Below are 20,011 nucleotides of genomic sequence, written 5' to 3' on the forward strand. Positions count from 1 at the left end.
GTAGCTTCAGATTTCGATAACAACTGAAACGATTTAGTTCTCCTTTTTATTCAAGCTTCTAACAGGGGTCTGGATGGTTTTAGGCTATTTCCCTACTTTCCTTACTTCTTTAAATAACTCCAAGATGCAAGGAGCGCATCCGCTAGTTTATTTATAAAACAAAACTATTTAAAAAAAATTCTAGTTTTAAATTTGTTACTTTAGCTAAATTTTGCATATAAAATTACAAATTGTATTAACCCTAGTCCAACTCATTTCTTATTTCCTACATATTTATCTCCCTTGGACAATGTTTCATCAATTCCGCGATTTTTTAATAATCTATTAATAATAAATGTCTACTATATAGTTTACTATTATTAAGATCAGTTAGAATTAAAATGCACGAATAAATGTACAAGATGTATTTATGACATATTAAAAAATTTAGAAATATTTGGATATTTAATAATATTCGATGTATTTACTTTAATCATGAATGTATTTTGGCAGAGGTTTATGTCTATTGACAAGAAAACATTTTGCTGGATAGTAAATATGTCATGTACCTATAATATTATGGGGAAGTGGTAGCGCAACCTCTCTTATACATAAGTGGCGAAATAGATTGAAAGATTTGAGATTATTTTTCTTGATTAGTCTTTGACTTTCAACACGAGCGAGACAGAATTAGGAAGGGAGAGATAACTGGAAGATAAATTAAACTAAAGGACATGTGGGGTTACTACAGGAAAAAAGCATTATGCGCCTTGAAAAGCTAAAAATATAATGGAAAAGAAGACAATGTTCGATGGATAAAACTGCACTTATATAGTTTACCCCCCCCCCCCTCCCCTTTTTCTAATATATGCAAGCTATAAAAGACAGTAATTTTCAGGGGGAGGAAGATTAATCTATCGTCCACTCCCAACCCAGTATACAAGAAGAATGCTTCAAGTCGAAAAAGCATATATCTCATCCATAATTAGATTTTTACATAATTGCTGTATATCAGTCTAGAACAACCCAAGATAATTACTTTAAAAATACAAAATTTCCATACATTTTTCCCTTGGGAGGCTAAATAACAATAGATGTACATTGTACAAATATACATAAAGATCTTTCATGTTCCTCTATTGTTAAATTACCTAATTTCTAGTAACGTGGCTTCTATAAATCTAACTTATCCACTGTTAATCTACTCCTAAACTCAACTTATTCTAGGTGCTATTACAGTAAGGTATCTGATTTATTTTTATAACAAATCCTTTTTTCTTCTGTATGCTGCCATCCTTATTTTCTCTTTATTTCATTCATATTGATATTTTTTTCTTATCTGCTTCTATAATTAAGATTATTCTTTTTATTACAGAAAATACTATTTGTTTCTCTATTAAATGATATCTCTATTTTTGTGAATCTTCTCCATATCTTATTCCTTGACCCAGAACTTGGGGGAGAGAAAAATGCAAACTATGTATTTTGTGCCTCGCAAACAGGGAAAGAGAATAACATTAGGCAGGAAAAAAAAAATTAAAACTTGAAAATAAATGTTCAATTGAAGTGGTGTAGGGGGAAATCAACATCCCCATGTGAAAAAATTGGGGAAGACTGCTTTCCTATATCTACCACCCCGTCAAGATTCTTACCCTTCTCAAGAATTCATGTGCACACCACTTTTTCACATGAGAGCCATTATAGGCAAGGGGAGAAGACAATTGTACTTAAATATTATATCTATCAATTCTCTCAATAAAGAATTTCTACTGATGACAAAATTTGGAAGGGAAGTTTAATTTAATAAACATTGTCCTCTTATCTTAGAAAATGGAAAAAATGGATTAAATAAACATAACATAATCCAAATCGATTGAAATCTTTGATTGTCAGTGTCTGTTTCTGCTTTAATGTGTGTTATTTTAATTCTGCAATTCTGTATTTGCTTGTGTGTGCGCGCGTGTGTGTGTGTAAATTTAAAATGCTAGGAAAAGAAAGTATTTTCAAATTTGAAAGATTAACATCGGACCCTAATTAGAAACAAAGCGTTTCTGGAAAAAAAATCGGGTCGATCTTCTGTTAAAAATTCCAAAAGCTTTTTTTTAATTCGCCTTTGTGGATTTGTTTTAATACAATTTTTATATAAAACAAAAAAATCAGGAACTTAATCCCTATTATTGTTCTTGCTCTTGATAAGCTTGACATTTAAAGTGTGTGTTTTTTACCTTTTAATTGCTGGGGTATGAAAGCATCAAATTTGATACGGTAGACGTATAAGAAGTTGAAATTATGCTGTAAAACATACATAGAGGTACATGTTTTAAATTACGCATTTAAAATAACAAAAAATAATAATATTCTGTGTACTGAAATAATCAATATATTATTACTTGGATGTTGCACAAGATTTTCATGGACTCTGATCAAGTGATGGGTACTTTTAGCTTTAAGGTTTAATTTAATAATTTTTATATATAAATAACAGGATGTCTCTGAGTTTGTGCTCGCTAGCCGCTGAACCGATATGATTTTTCTTTTCAGTGTAGTTTCTCCTGTTATGGCTAAGGTTTATAACCATTTTAAGGAAGGGTACGACACCCATCCAAAGATAATTTGCCCCTGAAAAAATTATTCTCCCCCTCCCCCACAATTAAAAAAAAACTGTGCTGACCTGCGTCCCTTGCTCTCTGTATCACTTGATCCAAATCTCTGGAAAATTTCTTGTTTGTCAGGTTTGCTCCAATATCAACTGAACAAAAATCTTAATTTTCCAAAACATTCATGTATAACTTTATTTGGAAAAACATCGCAAAATAAATGTAATAGAATGTACAAATAAACTTAACCGTCGATATTTTACAATTTGCAATATACTTCAGAAATGAAAGAGAGAAATACAAATTTAGTAAGTAATAAAATAAACAACGATAAAAACATCTATAAGAAGCGAAGTTCGAGAAAAAAAAGGCAAAAGAACGAAAAAAAGGTTTCTCATAAAGAAAAATGCACTATGTTTTATTTTTTTTTGTTGTAAATTAGCATCCTTTAAATGGTCGCATTGATCTACTAATAACGACTTTAGCATCGTATACTATACCATATCAGTACAGGCATCTTTATACAAGGTTTATAACTACAAGCGAGCGTCGCAACTCTATAAACATTACCTATTATATAGTTGGAGAGATTCTCCATATTTTTGGTGGCTGGTTCAACCATTTTTAACAATATGCAGCTAATCCTCATACAAAATTATTTAGACTCGCATTATAATCTGAAATAAAAAAGTTATAAAACTTCTAAATTTAAAATGAGATTGACAAATCCGCTGTAGAAAAATTTATTCTTGCATTTTCCTAAAAATAGCCTGAAACCATCGTATGACCAGTAGGGATACTCCCTTAAAAATCAAAATCTGTCCAGCAGTTAATTATCTAATATGAAGGACATACATGTAGTAGTAGTAATGAGAGGGGGTTAACGTGGTTAATCCCCTCCACGCCTCCAAAAAGTATTAGATTGCCAACTCAAAAAAAAATTAGGATCAATCCCCCCCCCCCTTCAGATCTTAAATTAAAACAGGTCGTCTTTATAGACATCTATTTTGTACGGTAGATCAACTTCAATAATCTTTGTCTGCTGTTTTATTATCTTCGTTTTATGTTCCTAAATAGTGTCATCCTTGTATAAAAGTTAACTAAAAAGGAAAACATCAATATCATTTTAAGAAAACATGTTTTAATATAAAGTTAAATGTACAGTACATATATGTTATCAGTGAATTTTCCTTCTAGTGTTGCGAACCAAGTAGCCCCTTACCTTACCTTACCGCGTAAGGGCTGGATTCTCCTTCGATTTTTCAGTGACCATCTAGAGAGTCTAATGGGATGCGACACCATAACACAAGGATATTAGGTGAAGTAAATTCCAACAGACAACCAACACTTTGATGGCAATGAGTTGCGCCTGTTTATGGACCAAGGCATTCACCCTACTCTAACAATTAATGTTGCGCATCTGACATAGCAGCAGTGGGAACCATTTTTAACGTTATTAGTTATGTCATAGTGTGTTTGAGATTCTAACTTATAACCGCCCCGATTATTTGATTTATTAAACATAGATAGAGATAAAATCAACCTTATTCGACGTTCACTCAAAGCACAAAAATAATGGACTTAAAAGTGTATTAAACTGTATATAAGACATTTGCGAATATATTGATACCATTAATTTGCCTCTTAGATAGAAAAAAAGTATGTTTTTTTAATATTTTTCTCTTGCTACAAATCAAATTTCAAATTTGAGTCACCAAAAATGCTAAACTAATTTTTGCTCTAGAAGAATCAATTTTTGGAGTTAGAAAGTGCTTAATACCTCATTTTAATCGCCTGGCATTGCTTTATAATATACAGGTAATGACTTGGTTTTTTATGGAACAGCTGACTAAAAAATCGAGGTTTTGTGATAAACCCACTTTTGTTGTTGCTCCATAAATGATATTTTTTTCCCCAATTTTTTTGGCTGTAAAGAAGCTTTATATATTCATATAACATCCACTTAAATTTGACTTTTGATATTTTATTTATAACATCACCAGAGGGAATTGAATTTTGGAAAAAAAATATCAATTTATATTTTACACTGCTATGCATTGTTCTTGTTCTTGTTTCTAAAAAAAATTTTTATTTTATAAAAAAGAGAATTATTTAACGCTTCTATAGGTATGTTTATTATTTTTCTAGGCTAAATATAACTATAATTACACCATTTTAAAGTTAGACATCATAACATATTAACACAATTATTGAATCGGTCTGTAATATTAAGCTGGCAACTCTTAAAACAGCTGCATTTCATTATCCTATTATATAAAGTAGTAATCTTTTTTGTCTTCAGCTTAAGATTACGACCATTACAGTACCTATTGAGTTCTGTGTTTTATGGATGCTTCTTATAGGACCCTGGATAGTTTTGGAATTTTGAAAAAAATATCAATTTATATTTTACACTGCTATGCATTGTTCTCGTTCTTGTTTCTAAAAAATATTTTTATAATTAAAAAGAGAACTATTTAATGCTTCTATAGGTATGTTAATCATTTTTCTAGTCTAAATATAACTATAATTTCAGCATTTTTTAAATATCATTATATTCAAGTTATTGTAATTTTTAAATAAAATATCAATATCAAGAACTATTGGAACAATTTTTACCATGCAAAACAAGGTGTTATAAAGTGTAGGATCCCTCACAATATCTATCTGTCTGTCTATAATGCATTACACATGTAATGCTAATAGAGAGGATGCTATAAGAGTGCTCTTATAATGTGAACTTCTCATAATTGAATGGGCTTCCTGAAACCAGAGACCATAAAGTTGGCCTGGTCACTACAAGGGGGAGTGCAGGAGTATCCAGGGGGAGGTGCTTGTAAAAGGGTAATTTTTTTTAGGGATGGGGGTAATCACCCCCCGTAATATATTATAGGGGGTATAAAACCAGCCTTTTAAATTTTTTTTAATAGGAGTAAAGAAAATCCTTAAAACTTACAAATCTAGTCCCAAACTTTTTTTTCAATTTTGAATTTTTTTTATACAAACACAGCCCCCCCTACCTTTGTCCTGTTACTTTTCTTAGTTAGGTTAGGTTAGGATATAGGCTAGGGGGCTGAGCGCTGCAGCCATAGGCATTATTTTGTAGACAAGGGTATAAAAAATTTCAAAATTGTAATATTATTAAAATAGTAGACACTCCTAGGTTTTATTTAAGCAATGTCCACTCCAATGTTTTCCACTCCAACGTTTGTCCACCATGATGTTTGTCCACTCTGATGTTTGTCCCATTCTTACGTTTGTCCACTCCGATGTTTGGGACTCCTGCATTTGTCCACTCCGACATTTGGGACTCCTATGTTTGAGGTAGAACCCCAATAAGTAAATCTCAATAAAACTTGATAAAATTATGCAAAATATTCAATCCCTGAATTTCAACCATCTAACTTGAATAGGAGTAGAGAAAATCATGAAAACTTGAAATGTAGGAATCGATATAGCCCACCCCAGTTTTTTGGCAAATCCTAATGAAACTTGATGAAAATATGGAGTATTGATAGAGAGAGAGAATATTCAATCCATGAAAATTTCAGCCTTCTATCTTTTATAGAAGCCGAGAAAATATCGTTTTCCCCTTTCTGTCTCAGACAGACAGACATACCAATGAACAGACATACAGATGAATGGACAGACAATGGACGGACAAATATTTTGAATTATAGAGTAGCTTCACTACTAAAAAACTAAATAGGATAATTGTTGTACACAAATTGATTTCAGTATGTTTTAAATGAGCTTACTTAATCAAGGACGTCCAAGCTTTTTGATTTGGGGGGAAGGGGGGGGGAATTGAAATATCTAAATTTGGGCATCCCCATGTTCATTTTGTGGGGTAATCTTTATATAATAGAGGCAAGGACGTCAAAGCTTTTTATATTTTTTTTTTTTTGGGGGGGGGGGGGGAAGGGGAAGATTAAAAATTATGGGGTCGCCCCAAATTAATTAATAACCCTTAACCCCCTAACCCCACCCCCCCCCCCCACTGGGACATCCCTTTACATAAAGTAATGATTATAAAGTTGCTAAGTACCTTACTGCTACAAAAATCATCTTCCAACATTTAAGATTAATTCTAACACGCCTGAATTAACAAAAAGAGCTAACCATGGCGTGGATATACACATCCTAATTGTGAAAATGTTTTGCTTTTTAAAATTGTAAATCAATTATTCAGGAATCATTTTACTTTGTTTATTTACTAGCAGCTGCGCTCCAAGCATCTAGGAGCTCTGTAATTAAAGGAGTAAGGAAATTAGTAAAATAGCCTTATACTTTACCGAAATCTTAAGCTACAGACAAAAAGGCTTTATATAATATGTATTAATTTATAAAACTGCAAATGATAAAATATGACCTATTTTTTTCTCTTTAAAGATTCTCTTCAAACACCTCCCCCTTTTTATATAAAGATGCTAATTCCCCCCCAACCCTAAGAGGATATAAGCAGTAAAAAACCCCGCAGGGGGCACAATTTTCTAACACTTCTTTCTTATTTAGTCTTTTAAAAGGATTCAAAATGCATTGACATATATATATATTTTTTTTTAACTCTTATTTTATACATCTTAGTTGGAACTGATGATCTATTTTTATAGAGAAACATATGTATTCCATCAATAAAAAGTTAAAAAATTAAGTGTGTTTATACATATAATAATTACTATATATAATAGGATAATGAAATGCAGCTGTTTTAAGGGTTGCCAGCCTAATAATACAGACCGATTCAATAATTGTGTTAATATGTTAAGATGTCTAACTTTAAAATGGTGTAATTATAGTTATATTTAGCCTAGAAAAATGATAAACATACCTATAGAAGCGTTAAATAATTCTCTTTTTTATAATATAAATTTTTTTTAGAAACAAGAACAAGAACAATGCATAGCAGTGTAAAATATAAATTGATATTTTTTTCCAAAATTCAATTCCCTCTGGTGATGTTATAAATAAAATATCAAAAGTCAAATTTAGGTGGATGTTATATGAATATATAAAGCTTCTTTACAGCCAAAAAAATTGGGGAAAAAAATATCATTTATGGAGCAACAACAAAAGTGGGTTTATCACAAAACCTCGATTTTTTAGTCAGCTGTTCAATAAAAAACCAAGTCATTACCTGTATATTATAAAGCAATGCCAGGCGATTAAAATGAGGTATTAAGCACTTTCTAACTCCAAAAATTGATTCTTCTAGAGCAAAAATTAGTTTAGCATTTTTGGTGACTCAAATTTGAAATTTGATTTGTAGCAAGAGAAAAATATTAAAAAAACATACTTTTTTCTATCTAAGAGGCAAATTAATGGTATCAATATATTCGCAAATGTCTTATATACAGTTTAATACACTTTTAAGTCCATTATTTTTGGGCTTTGAGTGAACGTCGAATAAGGTTGATTTTATCTCGATAATAAAGTATTTTGTTGATATTATAACATTACTAAAAGATTGAATTATTTATTTATTTGTCAAGAATTAAATAAGGAGGGGGGGGGGGGTTGTATATTTTTTCATAATAGAAACTAGAAGGATAAAAATTGATATATATAATTTTACCTTTACGAAACATATCAATTTCCTTTTCCCTCCTTGTGGATTTTGTGTTTCGTCATACCTTTAATTGATTAAATCTTCGGTTATCCTCATTATTTCATTGAAAATTTTGTGCCATTATTTTGTATTTTACAAGGATAAAAACATCCAAACGCAGTAGATTGCAAAAAAGTCTAAATCTCACTTGCCTCAGGTCATGAATCAGCTAAATCTCTGATTTTCATCTTTTTATGGGCCATATTTAAGAATATAAAAGTCCCCTGATTTTACTGGTTTTCCTATTATTATTTTTAGAAATATAAGAGAGATAAAATCAACCTTATTCGACGTTCACTCAAAGCCCAAAAATAATGGACTTAAAAGTGTATTAAACTGTATATAAGACATTTGCGAATATATTGATACCATTAATTTGCCTCTTAGATAGAAAAAAGTATGTTTTTTTAATATTTTTCTCTTGCTACAAATCAAATTTCAAATTTGAGTCACCAAAAATGCTAAACTAATTTTTGCTCTAGAAGAATCAATTTTTGGAGTTAGAAAGTGCTTAATACCTCATTTTAATCGCCTGGCATTGCTTTATAATATACAGGTAATGACTTGGTTTTTTATTGAACAGCTGACTAAAAAATCGAGGTTTTGTGATAAACCCACTTTTGTTGTTGCTCCATAAATGATATTTTTTCCCCCAATTTTTTTGGCTGTAAAGAAGCTTTATATATTCATATAACATCCACCTAAATTTGACTTTTGATATTTTATTTATAACATCACCAGAGGGAATTGAATTTTGGAAAAAAATATCAATTTATATTTTACACTGCTATGCATTGTTCTTGTTCTTGTTTCTAAAAAAAATTTATATTATAAAAAAGAGAATTATTTAACGCTTCTATAGGTATGTTTATCATTTTTCTAGGCTAAATATAACTATAATTACACCATTTTAAAGTTAGACATCTTAACATATTAACACAATTATTGAATCGGTCTGTATTATTAGGCTGGCAACCCTTAAAACAGCTGCATTTCATTATCCTATTATATATAGTAATTATTATATGTATAAACACACTTAATTTTTTAACTTTTTATTGATGGAATACATATGTTTCTCTATAAAAATAGATCATCAGTTCCAACTAAGATGTATAAAATAAGAGTTAAAAAAAAATATATATATATGTCAATGCATTTTGAATCCTTTTAAAAGACTAAATAAGAAAGAAGTGTTAGAAAATTGTGCCCCCTGCGGGGTTTTTTACTGCTTATATCCTCTTAGGGTTGGGGGGGAATTAGCATCTTTATATAAAAAGGGGGAGGTGTTTGAAGAGAATCTTTAAAGAGAAAAAAATAGGTCATATTTTATCATTTGCAGTTTTATAAATTAATACATATTATATAAAGCCTTTTTGTCTGTAGCTTAAGATTTCGGTAAAGTATAAGGCTATTTTACTAATTTCCTTACTCCTTTAATTACAGAGCTCCTAGATGCTTGGAGCGCAGCTGCTAGTAAATAAACAAAGTAAAATGATTCCTGAATAATTGATTTACAATTTTAAAAAGCAAAACATTTTCACAATTAGGATGTGTATATCCACGCCATGGTTAGCTCTTTTTGTTAATTCAGGCGTGTTAGAATTAATCTTAAATGTTGGAAGATGATTTTTGTAGCAGTAAGGTACTTAGCAACTTTATAATCATTACTTTATGTAAAGGGATGTCCCAGTGGGGGGGGGGGGTGGGGTTAGGGGGTTAAGGGTTATTAATTAATTTGGGGCGACCCCATAATTTTTAATCTTCCCCTTCCCCCCCCCCCCAAAAAAAAAAAAATATAAAAAGCTTTGACGTCCTTGCCTCTATTATATAAAGATTACCCCACAAAATGAACATGGGGATGCCCAAATTTAGATATTTCAATTCCCCCCCCCTTCCCCCCAAATCAAAAAGCTTGGACGTCCTTGATTAAGTAAGCTCATTTAAAACATACTGAAATCAATTTGTGTACAACAATTATCCTATTTAGTTTTTTAGTAGTGAAGCTACTCTATAATTCAAAATATTTGTCCGTCCATTGTCTGTCCATTCATCTGTATGTCTGTTCATTGGTATGTCTGTCTGTCTGAGACAGAAAGGGGAAAACGATATTTTCTCGGCTTCTATAAAAGATAGAAGGCTGAAATTTTCATGGATTGAATATTCTCTCTCTCTATCAATACTCCATATTTTCATCAAGTTTCATTAGGATTTGCCAAAAAACTGGGGTGGGCTATATCGATTCCTACATTTCAAGTTTTCATGATTTTCTCTACTCCTATTCAAGTTAGATGGTTGAAATTCAGGGATTGAATATTTTGCATAATTTTATCAAGTTTTATTGAGATTTACTTATTGGGGTTCTACCTCAAACATAGGAGTCCCAAATGTCGGAGTGGACAAATGCAGGAGTCCCAAACATCGGAGTGGACAAACGTAAGAATGGGACAAACATCAGAGTGGACAAACATCATGGTGGACAAACGTTGGAGTGGAAAACATTGGAGTGGACATTGCTTAAATAAAACCTAGGAGTGTCTACTATTTTAATAATATTACAATTTTGAAATTTTTTATACCCTTGTCTACAAAATAATGCCTATGGCTGCAGCGCTCAGCCCCCTAGCCTATATCCTAACCTAACCTAACTAAGAAAAGTAACAGGACAAAGGTAGGGGGGGCTGTGTTTGTATAAAAAAAATTCAAAATTGAAAAAAAAGTTTGGGACTAGATTTGTAAGTTTTAAGGATTTTCTTTACTCCTATTAAAAAAAATTTAAAAGGCTGGTTTTATACCCCCTATAATATATTACGGGGGGTGATTACCCCCATCCCTAAAAAAAATTACCCTTTTACAAGCACCTCCCCCTGGATACTCCTGCACTCCCCCTTGTAGTGACCAGGCCAACTTTATGGTCTCTGGTTTCAGGAAGCCCATTCAATTATGAGAAGTTCACATTATAAGAGCACTCTTATAGCATCCTCTCTATTAGCATTACATGTGTAATGCATTATAGACAGACAGATAGATATTGTGAGGGATCCTACACTTTATAACACCTTGTTTTGCATGGTAAAAATTGTTCCAATAGTTCTTGATATTGATATTTTATTTAAAAATTACAATAACTTGAATATAATGATATTTAAAAAATGCTGAAATTATAGTTATATTTAGACTAGAAAAATGATTAACATACCTATAGAAGCATTAAATAGTTCTCTTTTTAATTATAAAAATATTTTTTAGAAACAAGAACGAGAACAATGCATAGCAGTGTAAAATATAAATTGATATTTTTTTCAAAATTCCAAAACTATCCAGGGTCCTATAAGAAGCATCCATAAAACACAGAACTCAATAGGTACTGTAATGGTCGTAATCTTAAGCTGAAGACAAAAAAGATTACTACTTTATATAATAGGATAATGAAATGCAGCTGTTTTAAGAGTTGCCAGCTTAATATTACAGACCGATTCAATAATTGTGTTAATATGTTATGATGTCTAACTTTAAAATGGTGTAATTATAGTTATATTTAGCCTAGAAAAATAATAAACATACCTATAGAAGCGTTAAATAATTCTCTTTTTTATAAAATAAAAATTTTTTTTAGAAACAAGAACAAGAACAATGCATAGCAGTGTAAAATATAAATTGATATTTTTTTTCCAAAATTCAATTCCCTCTGGTGATGTTATAAATAAAATATCAAAAGTCAAATTTAAGTGGATGTTATATGAATATATAAAGCTTCTTTACAGCCAAAAAAATTGGGGAAAAAAATATCATTTATGGAGCAACAACAAAAGTGGGTTTATCACAAAACCTCGATTTTTTAGTCAGCTGTTCCATAAAAAACCAAGTCATTACCTGTATATTATAAAGCAATGCCAGGCGATTAAAATGAGGTATTAAGCACTTTCTAACTCCAAAAATTGATTCTTCTAGAGCAAAAATTAGTTTAGCATTTTTGGTGACTCAAATTTGAAATTTGATTTGTAGCAAGAGAAAAATATTAAAAAAACATACTTTTTTTCTATCTAAGAGGCAAATTAATGGTATCAATATATTCGCAAATGTCTTATATACAGTTTAATACACTTTTAAGTCCATTATTTTTGTGCTTTGAGTGAACGTCGAATAAGGTTGATTTTATCTCAAGATTTATGACAGTCCGACTGCTTTAAAGTCGCATTTATGGTTTTACATTTTCATATTTTTTGTAAGTAATAGTAACAAATTTACATTTCCCGCCGTTCTAAAAGATTTTGTGTTCGTATAGAAGAAAATAATTGTAGAGTTTTTTTATTTTCTCTGCTTCTATTGAAGAAAGATTGCTGATTTTATAGTTAGGGTATCCCTTTCAAACACTCATTTAAAGTACACTTGCTTGGTCTGTCAGTCAGTCGGTAATGAGAAAAAAGATGTATACAATATACATATATTTTGATGAAGTTACCATTTTTTTTTTGTATCAATCTTAGTATTTTCTATTCATATGTCCTTCTTTTTCTTCCTACCTTTTTATTTGCTTGATAATCAATGAATTTTGTTGTGCTTTACTACTTATGGATGATGTCATCCTTGTTTAACTAATCTTTAATTTATATTATTTTGAATAGAGAGGAAAACTATAAGTGAAGTGTCAGCAATGTTCAATCAACAAATTATCCAAACAATAGCAAGAAGAAAAATAAAAGGAAATCAATTAAAATACAATGCTATTCAATTAGAAAATATACATGTACATTTTCTTTCTTTAAAATACATGAGGGTTATTAAAAGATTATCTTAAAATTATATTCTTTATAACATAGTGTTTTCTTTATAATCTATAATACAAAGTAGAACGATGTCTGTCTGTCCGTCTGTCCGTCTGTCCGTCTGTCCGTCTGTCTGTCTGTCCCTTAAGATCTCGGTAACCACTGAACCGATCGGATTCTACTCTTTAGGGTATCTACCTATTGGTCCTGTGGTGGTTTTAAGCTATTTTCTCGGGGGGTGGGACACCCCCAACCCCCCCAAAAACCAAAAAATCCCCCCCCCCATTTTTTTTTTTTTTTTTTTTTTTTTTTTTTGAAGGAGATTTCCATGGTCCTTTACGATTTTCGCAATAATTTTTTTTTATCACCTCTTGGGGCAAAGCCCCTAGAGGCTAGGGGCGAAGCCGTTAGTGATAACTATAAAACAAAATCTTTCTTATTCAGCCCTGTTTGAGTGAGCATCTTCAACAAATACAAAACTCATCGTTAACAGGCACCTAAAGAGATAAAACAATGGCCGATAAATTGATGTACATCCCCAATAATGATATGCAAAATTACCCCTTGTGTAGATTACAATTAGTGGTTGAAACGTTTGGACACTCAACTAAATGAACTAACCAATCAAAAATTCAGTAAAAGTACTCAAGGTTGTTAAGCCAGCAAATGAGAAAATTTTATTATAAGACTTTGGGGACTAGTATAGTAAACAGCCCAATGTCCCATTCCTCCCTGCATCGTAAAAGTTACCATTCTATAACATACGAGAAAAGAATTACGAAAAATTACCACTAGTGTTTTTTTTTGTGAAACTCGTTTTACTGTTTTTAAAAACATTTTCAAGTTAAAATTATTTGGTGAGTTTTATGAGGACAAAATGAATAAATGTGGTGACTTTAAGAGATACTAAACATTTCAAAAATTCCTTTTTTCTGTCTGTAATTGTATGTAAAGTATGGCCTACTTAAATTATACAACAATTAAAACACATTTTTTAAAAGCAAATCTTTTCTATAAATATTAAAATCGAAGCTTTTCTATAATTAGGGTCGGTCCGTCCGTACGTCCGAGATAGATAGCTTTTATTCATTAATTTAGGCATGTTAGAATTATCCTATCGATTTCAAACTTTGCATGATGATTTCTGTAGTAGTTAGGTACGATTTAGAAAGCGTAGCAACTCTATAATCATTACCAGAATGTCTGTACGTCCATTTTAAACATGTTGATTTTTCTACTTTTTCAACAACAAATTTTTATGTGATCTAATTATCCGTTTGATCTGATTTTTGGTGTATTGATTCCTGGGACAACAAAGAACAATATTATAAGCGAAGCAACTCTATAATCAAATCCTAAAAATGTAAGTATGTCCATAAAGATTATCCTGTATCAAGCAGTTTTTCAACAAATTTACTTACAATTTTGCTTCGACTCTTAAACTTTTAAATTCTGATTATTCAGTTCAGACACTATACAAGTGTTAATGTCCGTTTGTCCTACCGTTTCAGTGCTTTGCTTTTATGGATGTTGTCATCCTTGTTTGTATTTCTTGTACGTAAGAAAAATACAAATGAAAATTCAAAATAGATTTAATCTTTGCAGGGGCAAGGGGTGCAGGTTCAATATCGTATTGGTGGAATTCCGATAAAACCCGTTCTAGGACATACCTAAGTCAATACAATGACAAAAAAAACCTTAGTGCTAATTTTAATTTGGGACTTCTTTTAATTTGATTAAAACCAGTTCTCAGCAATACTGAAAAATCATGTATAGCAATGAAATACAGACAATTTTCCACATATATTAAAATTACAATCATAAAATTAATACTTACCAGTTTTGCACTATAATTTTTTCTTATAAAATCCGCGGAATGCTGTCTATAAAATGCTGCGAAAAATAAATATTATTTTCTTTTTCTTTTAAATCTTATCAATGTTTAAAATAAATATGAAACACAAATTTAAAGAATATTTCCTATAAATTCATGTTTACGTATTATAATTTATTTTTCTTTTCACTCAGATAATTGCATTTTTAGGAGAGAAAATAATTTTAGCAACCAAAAAATACATTTATGTAAGCAAATCTTAAGGAAATTACTGTTGCAAAGAGATGAAAGAAAAATAGTTTTTCCTTAATTTGCAATACCTTTAGATTCTGTAAATAAGAAAATAAAGAACTCGGCCAAAAAATGACACCATGTAGTACAAAGCCATTATGCATTTTTAATTGACCAAAGGTATAAAATATATTCTGTCTTATCATTGGTTATTTGCATTGTATGACGTCATTTTTGATAGGCACTAAAAGCTGCTTCAGCTCGGCAATTTAAAACTTCTTCTTTATGAATTTAAACATTTTGGCAGTTAGAATTGTGTACAGATTTTGAGCATTTTAGTTGTTAGGACTTTTTAAAACTTGGTGCGTCTGTAGATGCGTCAGCAAATTCAAAATGCTAAAAAAAATGCGGCTGTCAATACCTAAAAATACATCAAATAATCAGACCACGTACAACAAGAAAGGTTTTTGATATTGTTTTAGTTTTTAGTAGACAACAAAAGTAAGCAATACTGTTTTGATATCTTCTACAAGGAAAAAGCTTTTTTCTACAAGGGACGTACCCAAAGGGGGGATCGTGTTGTGGTACCAGCACCATTTAAAAGTGACTTTACCAGGCGTTTTTACAGTTCAAAAAATTTAAATTAAATAAAATTCAGGATGGAGTAATTTTTTATAAGGGCGATTTCTCTTTGGAGGGTGATGGCACCCTCCCCCAATCTTCCCAGGAACTATGAGACGCTAAAATCTAAAGGAGGGAGAACCATATCGGATCAGCGGTTAGCGAGTTCCTTCGGTTACAGACAGACAGACACAGAACCAGTTACTTCATACAAAGGATAATACATCCATTCAAACTATAAAAATTCCAACATTTAGTTGCAAAAAAATCATAAATTTACAATCGTTAAAAATAGCTAAAAACCTGTCTATTTCAGTGAGTGTAGGTGTTGGTGGTAATATCTCAAGTAGAAAAGAATTCCAATGTTTTGATTGCACAAAACTTTTTAAAGTGTTCCTTCAACTGCGCAAATGTTAATTAAAGTTCGCAAATTTTTCACATTAGCAAATATTAAATAGTAGTCGTTTAAAAATAAGACTGTAGAATAAAGACGAGCATTTTCTGCTGTTGAAATAACGTAGGGTGTTGATTATAATCTTAATAGATTATAATAGACGGATTTAATTCTAAAACTAAAGTAGACAAAACTTAGAGCTGAGAACTCTGTATGTGTCTCTGTACCAGTCTGTAGGGCTGTGTGTGTACGAGAAAAAATTCCAGAAAGACAGATTTCGAGAGCTAGTGACTCTGACAGACACACGCACGATTCACGGAAAGACATAATTAAAAGCGAAGCTTTTCTATAATTAGGGTCGGTCCGTCCGTACGTCCGTCCGTCCGAGATAGATAGCTTTTATTCGTTATTTTAGGCATGTTAGAATTGTCCTATCGATTTCAAACTTTGCATGATGATTCCTGTAGTAGTTAGGTACGATTTAGAAAGCGTAGCAACTCTATAATCATTACCATAATGTCCGTACGTCCATTTTAAACATGTTGATTTTTTTTACTTTTATTACAACAAATTTTTATGTGATCTAATTATCCGTTTGATCTGATTTTTGGTATATTGATTCCTGGGACAACAAAGAACAATATTATAAGCGACGCAACTCTATAACCAAGTCCTTAAAAAGTAAGTATGTCCATAAACATTATCCTGTATCAAGTAGTTTTTCAACAAATTTACTTACAATTTTGCTTCGACTCTTTCGATACTTTTATATTCTGATTATTCAGTTCAGACACTATACAAGTGTTAATGTCCGTTTGTCCTTCCGTTTCAGTGCTTCGCTTTTATGGATGTTGTCATCCTTGTTTATTAAGTAACTACGCAAATAAAAAAAATCAAATCTACACAACAAGATTTGCTAAATACAGCAAACAGCCTTAACAATAATTTAGAATTTTAAATGTTAGGTATTTTCTATTGCAGAGCGCTACAAGTGTAGTGTGCAATTGTGCAATTAATGTCAGGGATAAATAGATAAGGTATATGTGGTGAAAATGTCTGTATTCGGCACCTCGGGGCTAAAAAAAACTGGTTTTAATCTTATAATTGTACATTCTATATCCGCGGCGGAAAGCTGTTTATAATACGATGCGAGAAATAACTATAGCCCGTGCCTTCGGCACCTCGGGGCTAAAAAACTGGTTTTAATCCTATAATTGTATATTCTATATCCGCGGAAAGCTGTTTATAATACGATGCGAGAAAAAACTATTATTATTTCTCTTTCGTTCATAATTTATTTGAACAGTTCCTAGTCTATCTTACTATAATGCATTTTAGAACTATTGTTAAGTTCATTTCTAAAAGGGAACAGTATATTTAGTGTAACAAAACAATAATAGGATATCCAAAAGCATCTTTAACTGTGGAAATAATGAATTGAACAATTCTAGAACCTGCCTAGTAGGTCAGGTAATAAATTTATTACAGATTTGAGGTTGTCCCTTAGACTATAAAAGTTTTAAAGATTTTTAATCAATATAATAGATTTGAAATCTGCATAAAATTTTAAGGATTTTTTATAAAATTCGTTTTTTATATAATTCTTTATTATTAAGGCGCAAATACGATTTAAGTTAATAAATTTTGACCAATAGGATAGCTGGATTGGAAACTACCTACGCTCTAATTGGTTGAATGATGTACGTCACTTAAGCTTCTCCAATCAGAGCGCAGATAGTTTTCAATCCACCAATCACAGATCTCAAAATTATTTAACTTAATTTGTATTTGCGCCTTTAAATAAAGAATTATATAAAAAACTAATTTTATAAAAAATCCTTAAAATTTTATGCAGATTTCAAATCTATTATATTGATTAAAAATCTTTAAAACTTTTATAGTCTATTGTCCCTACCTCACTTCTATATTTATTATGTTCGGTGCAAAACTACAGCAACATTTTATTTTGATTGTTTGATATCAAAATATTTGTTGTAATATAAAATAGATTTTTTATACACTCAATAGAAATAGACTCTAAAAATTACAAATATAAATTTTCAACAATTACTAATTAATTTTATTGTAACGATTAATATGTAATATCTAATTAAAAATTAAATTTGCTTATACATATTTTTGAGAAATTTGCATTTTACTATTAAAACACCTTCAAGAGTTTTTGATACTATGCGCTTATGTGCTTTGACGGATTATGGGGGAATATTCTAGATGTAATATATCTATTGGCTCTGTGTTGATACTCAGGTCAAACAGAATAAAGTCAATAAAAATGGAACATTTTTAATCATAGTGCAAAATAAGCATACAGAGGACAAACATCCCAAAATACTGAAATACAAAAATTACATATATCATATTGAGTTATTATCTGACAGACGGACTAAATAAGTCGCAGTGAAAATGCGCATTTATCAGTGAAATTTAGAAAATATACTGCCAAATATCTGCCCCTATTTGGGTTTTAAATATTTGATATGAATTTCATGTGCTGTTTAATTTAGGATTCAGACAAATTTGTAGACAAATTACTTTCACTCTTCTCCTGTCTGTCTCTCTGTTTGTCTGTAGACTGTCTGTCTGTCTTACTGTGGTATGTCTGTCTGTCCGTTAGTCTGGAATTTGTCCTTAAATTGAAAATTTTGCAGAAGATATTTCCCGCGATAAATTTAATCAAATTGCCAAAGTTTTTACCACACATGCATAAAATTAAAGACATACTTTGTCCACCAAACATTTATCATAAAAAGAAGTTAAAAGTCTGTCTGTTAGGCTATACTCAAAAAACGCCTATCTCAAAAAACGCCTTTATCAAAAAACGCCTATCTCAAAAAACGCCTTTCTCAAAAAACGCCTATCTCAAAAAACGCCCATCTCAAAAAACGACGACCCGTCTGTTATTCTTGTCAGACCTTAGCAGCCGACTATTGTTATGAGCGACTACCGCCGACTATGATCCGACTGCAGACTGAAGCGGAGCTCTAAAAATCAGGTGGAAGGAAAAAAGAGCACTGACTTTAGTAGAGCGTCAGTACTCCTGGTCAGAACTTAATAAGAAGAACATTAATTTCCAAGTCTTAACAAATTGCGCTTATACAAAATACAGTCAAACCACATAAGGATTTGATTATAGATATGCATTACTTACAATATTGTACCTTATTGTCCTATGAATCATTATTCCAAAAATCAGACGAATATATTAATATTATATCATACAAACAGATTTTAAATAAAAGTCCGAAAAAAAGGTTCTAAAAAGGCGGCGAAATCAAAGCAAACATAAAATGGTTTGAAGAAGTTTAATAAGCAAAAAGGAGTAAAATGGTCAATTATGAATTTGAATATTGCCTCGCCATATTTCATGTTGATAAACAGGCATTTACAGAGATGCATATGGAAATTATTTTCCTTTTTTTGTTTGTTTGAAAGGGGACTATCCACGAACAAGAGCAAGTGATTCTAAGCACCTTCCAGCATTGATCCATAGTATTTTTTTAGTGAAAATACTAGGTTTATGTTTGATATTTGGTTTATCGACTAAAAAGTTAGGTTTCACCATTGTTTTATATGAAAAAAAACTTTGAAATGTAAAGCAATTTTTAAAGCAATATCATCAAATGCTTTGTTGAGTTCAAAGGACAAAATAAAATAACACGGCAGAAAAGCATCAAATGCTGTAAATAACATTAATTAAACTGTTTACAATATTACAAGTTACCAACCCTTTTTCTATATATACATTTTTATTCACAATAATTCACTTTTGTGTCAAAGCTTTTAAACAACAGTTTAAACGCATCAAAACATTTGATGATATTGCACCAAATAATGCTTAACATTTTTAAGTTTTATACATATAAAACCATGGTGAAACCTCACGTTTTAGTCGATAAAGCAAATATTAAACATAAAGCTAGTATATTCACTAAATAAATACTATAGATCAATGCTGGAAGG

General features: G+C 30.9%; 2 protein-coding genes across 4 annotated transcripts in view; one reads left to right on the forward strand and one right to left on the reverse strand.

The window, feature by feature from the left end:
- LOC145334703 (3'-5' ssDNA/RNA exonuclease TatD) overlaps window positions 1-3,256 on the reverse strand; it is a 41,214-nt gene extending 37,958 nt beyond the window's left edge. Inside the window, exons 1-2 of the mRNA XM_080180281.1 lie at window positions 3,147-3,256; window positions 2,651-2,728 (exon numbers count right to left, since the gene is read on the reverse strand). Coding sequence (XP_080036407.1) covers window positions 2,651-2,728; window positions 3,147-3,225 — 157 coding nt within the window. The 5' untranslated portion in view covers window positions 3,226-3,256. The remainder of the gene's footprint in view (window positions 1-2,650; window positions 2,729-3,146) is intronic.
- The window catches only part of SsRbeta (signal sequence receptor beta), a 417,378-nt gene that overhangs the window by 40,284 nt on the left and 357,083 nt on the right, over window positions 1-20,011 (forward strand). Inside the window, exon 1 of one of the 3 annotated variants that reach the window (XM_080180502.1) lies at window positions 15,544-15,548. The exons of the other annotated variants lie outside the window; for them this stretch is intronic. The gene's annotated coding sequence lies outside the window, so the exon portion shown is untranslated. Of the gene's footprint in view, window positions 1-15,543; window positions 15,549-20,011 lie in introns of those variants that run through there. 3 annotated transcript variants of the gene reach the window in all.

The sequence above is a fragment of the Acartia tonsa genome, chromosome 2, assembly GCF_053477335.1.
Source record: "Acartia tonsa isolate MP-2025a chromosome 2, ASM5347733v1, whole genome shotgun sequence".
NCBI lineage: Eukaryota > Metazoa > Arthropoda > Copepoda > Calanoida > Acartiidae > Acartia > Acartia tonsa.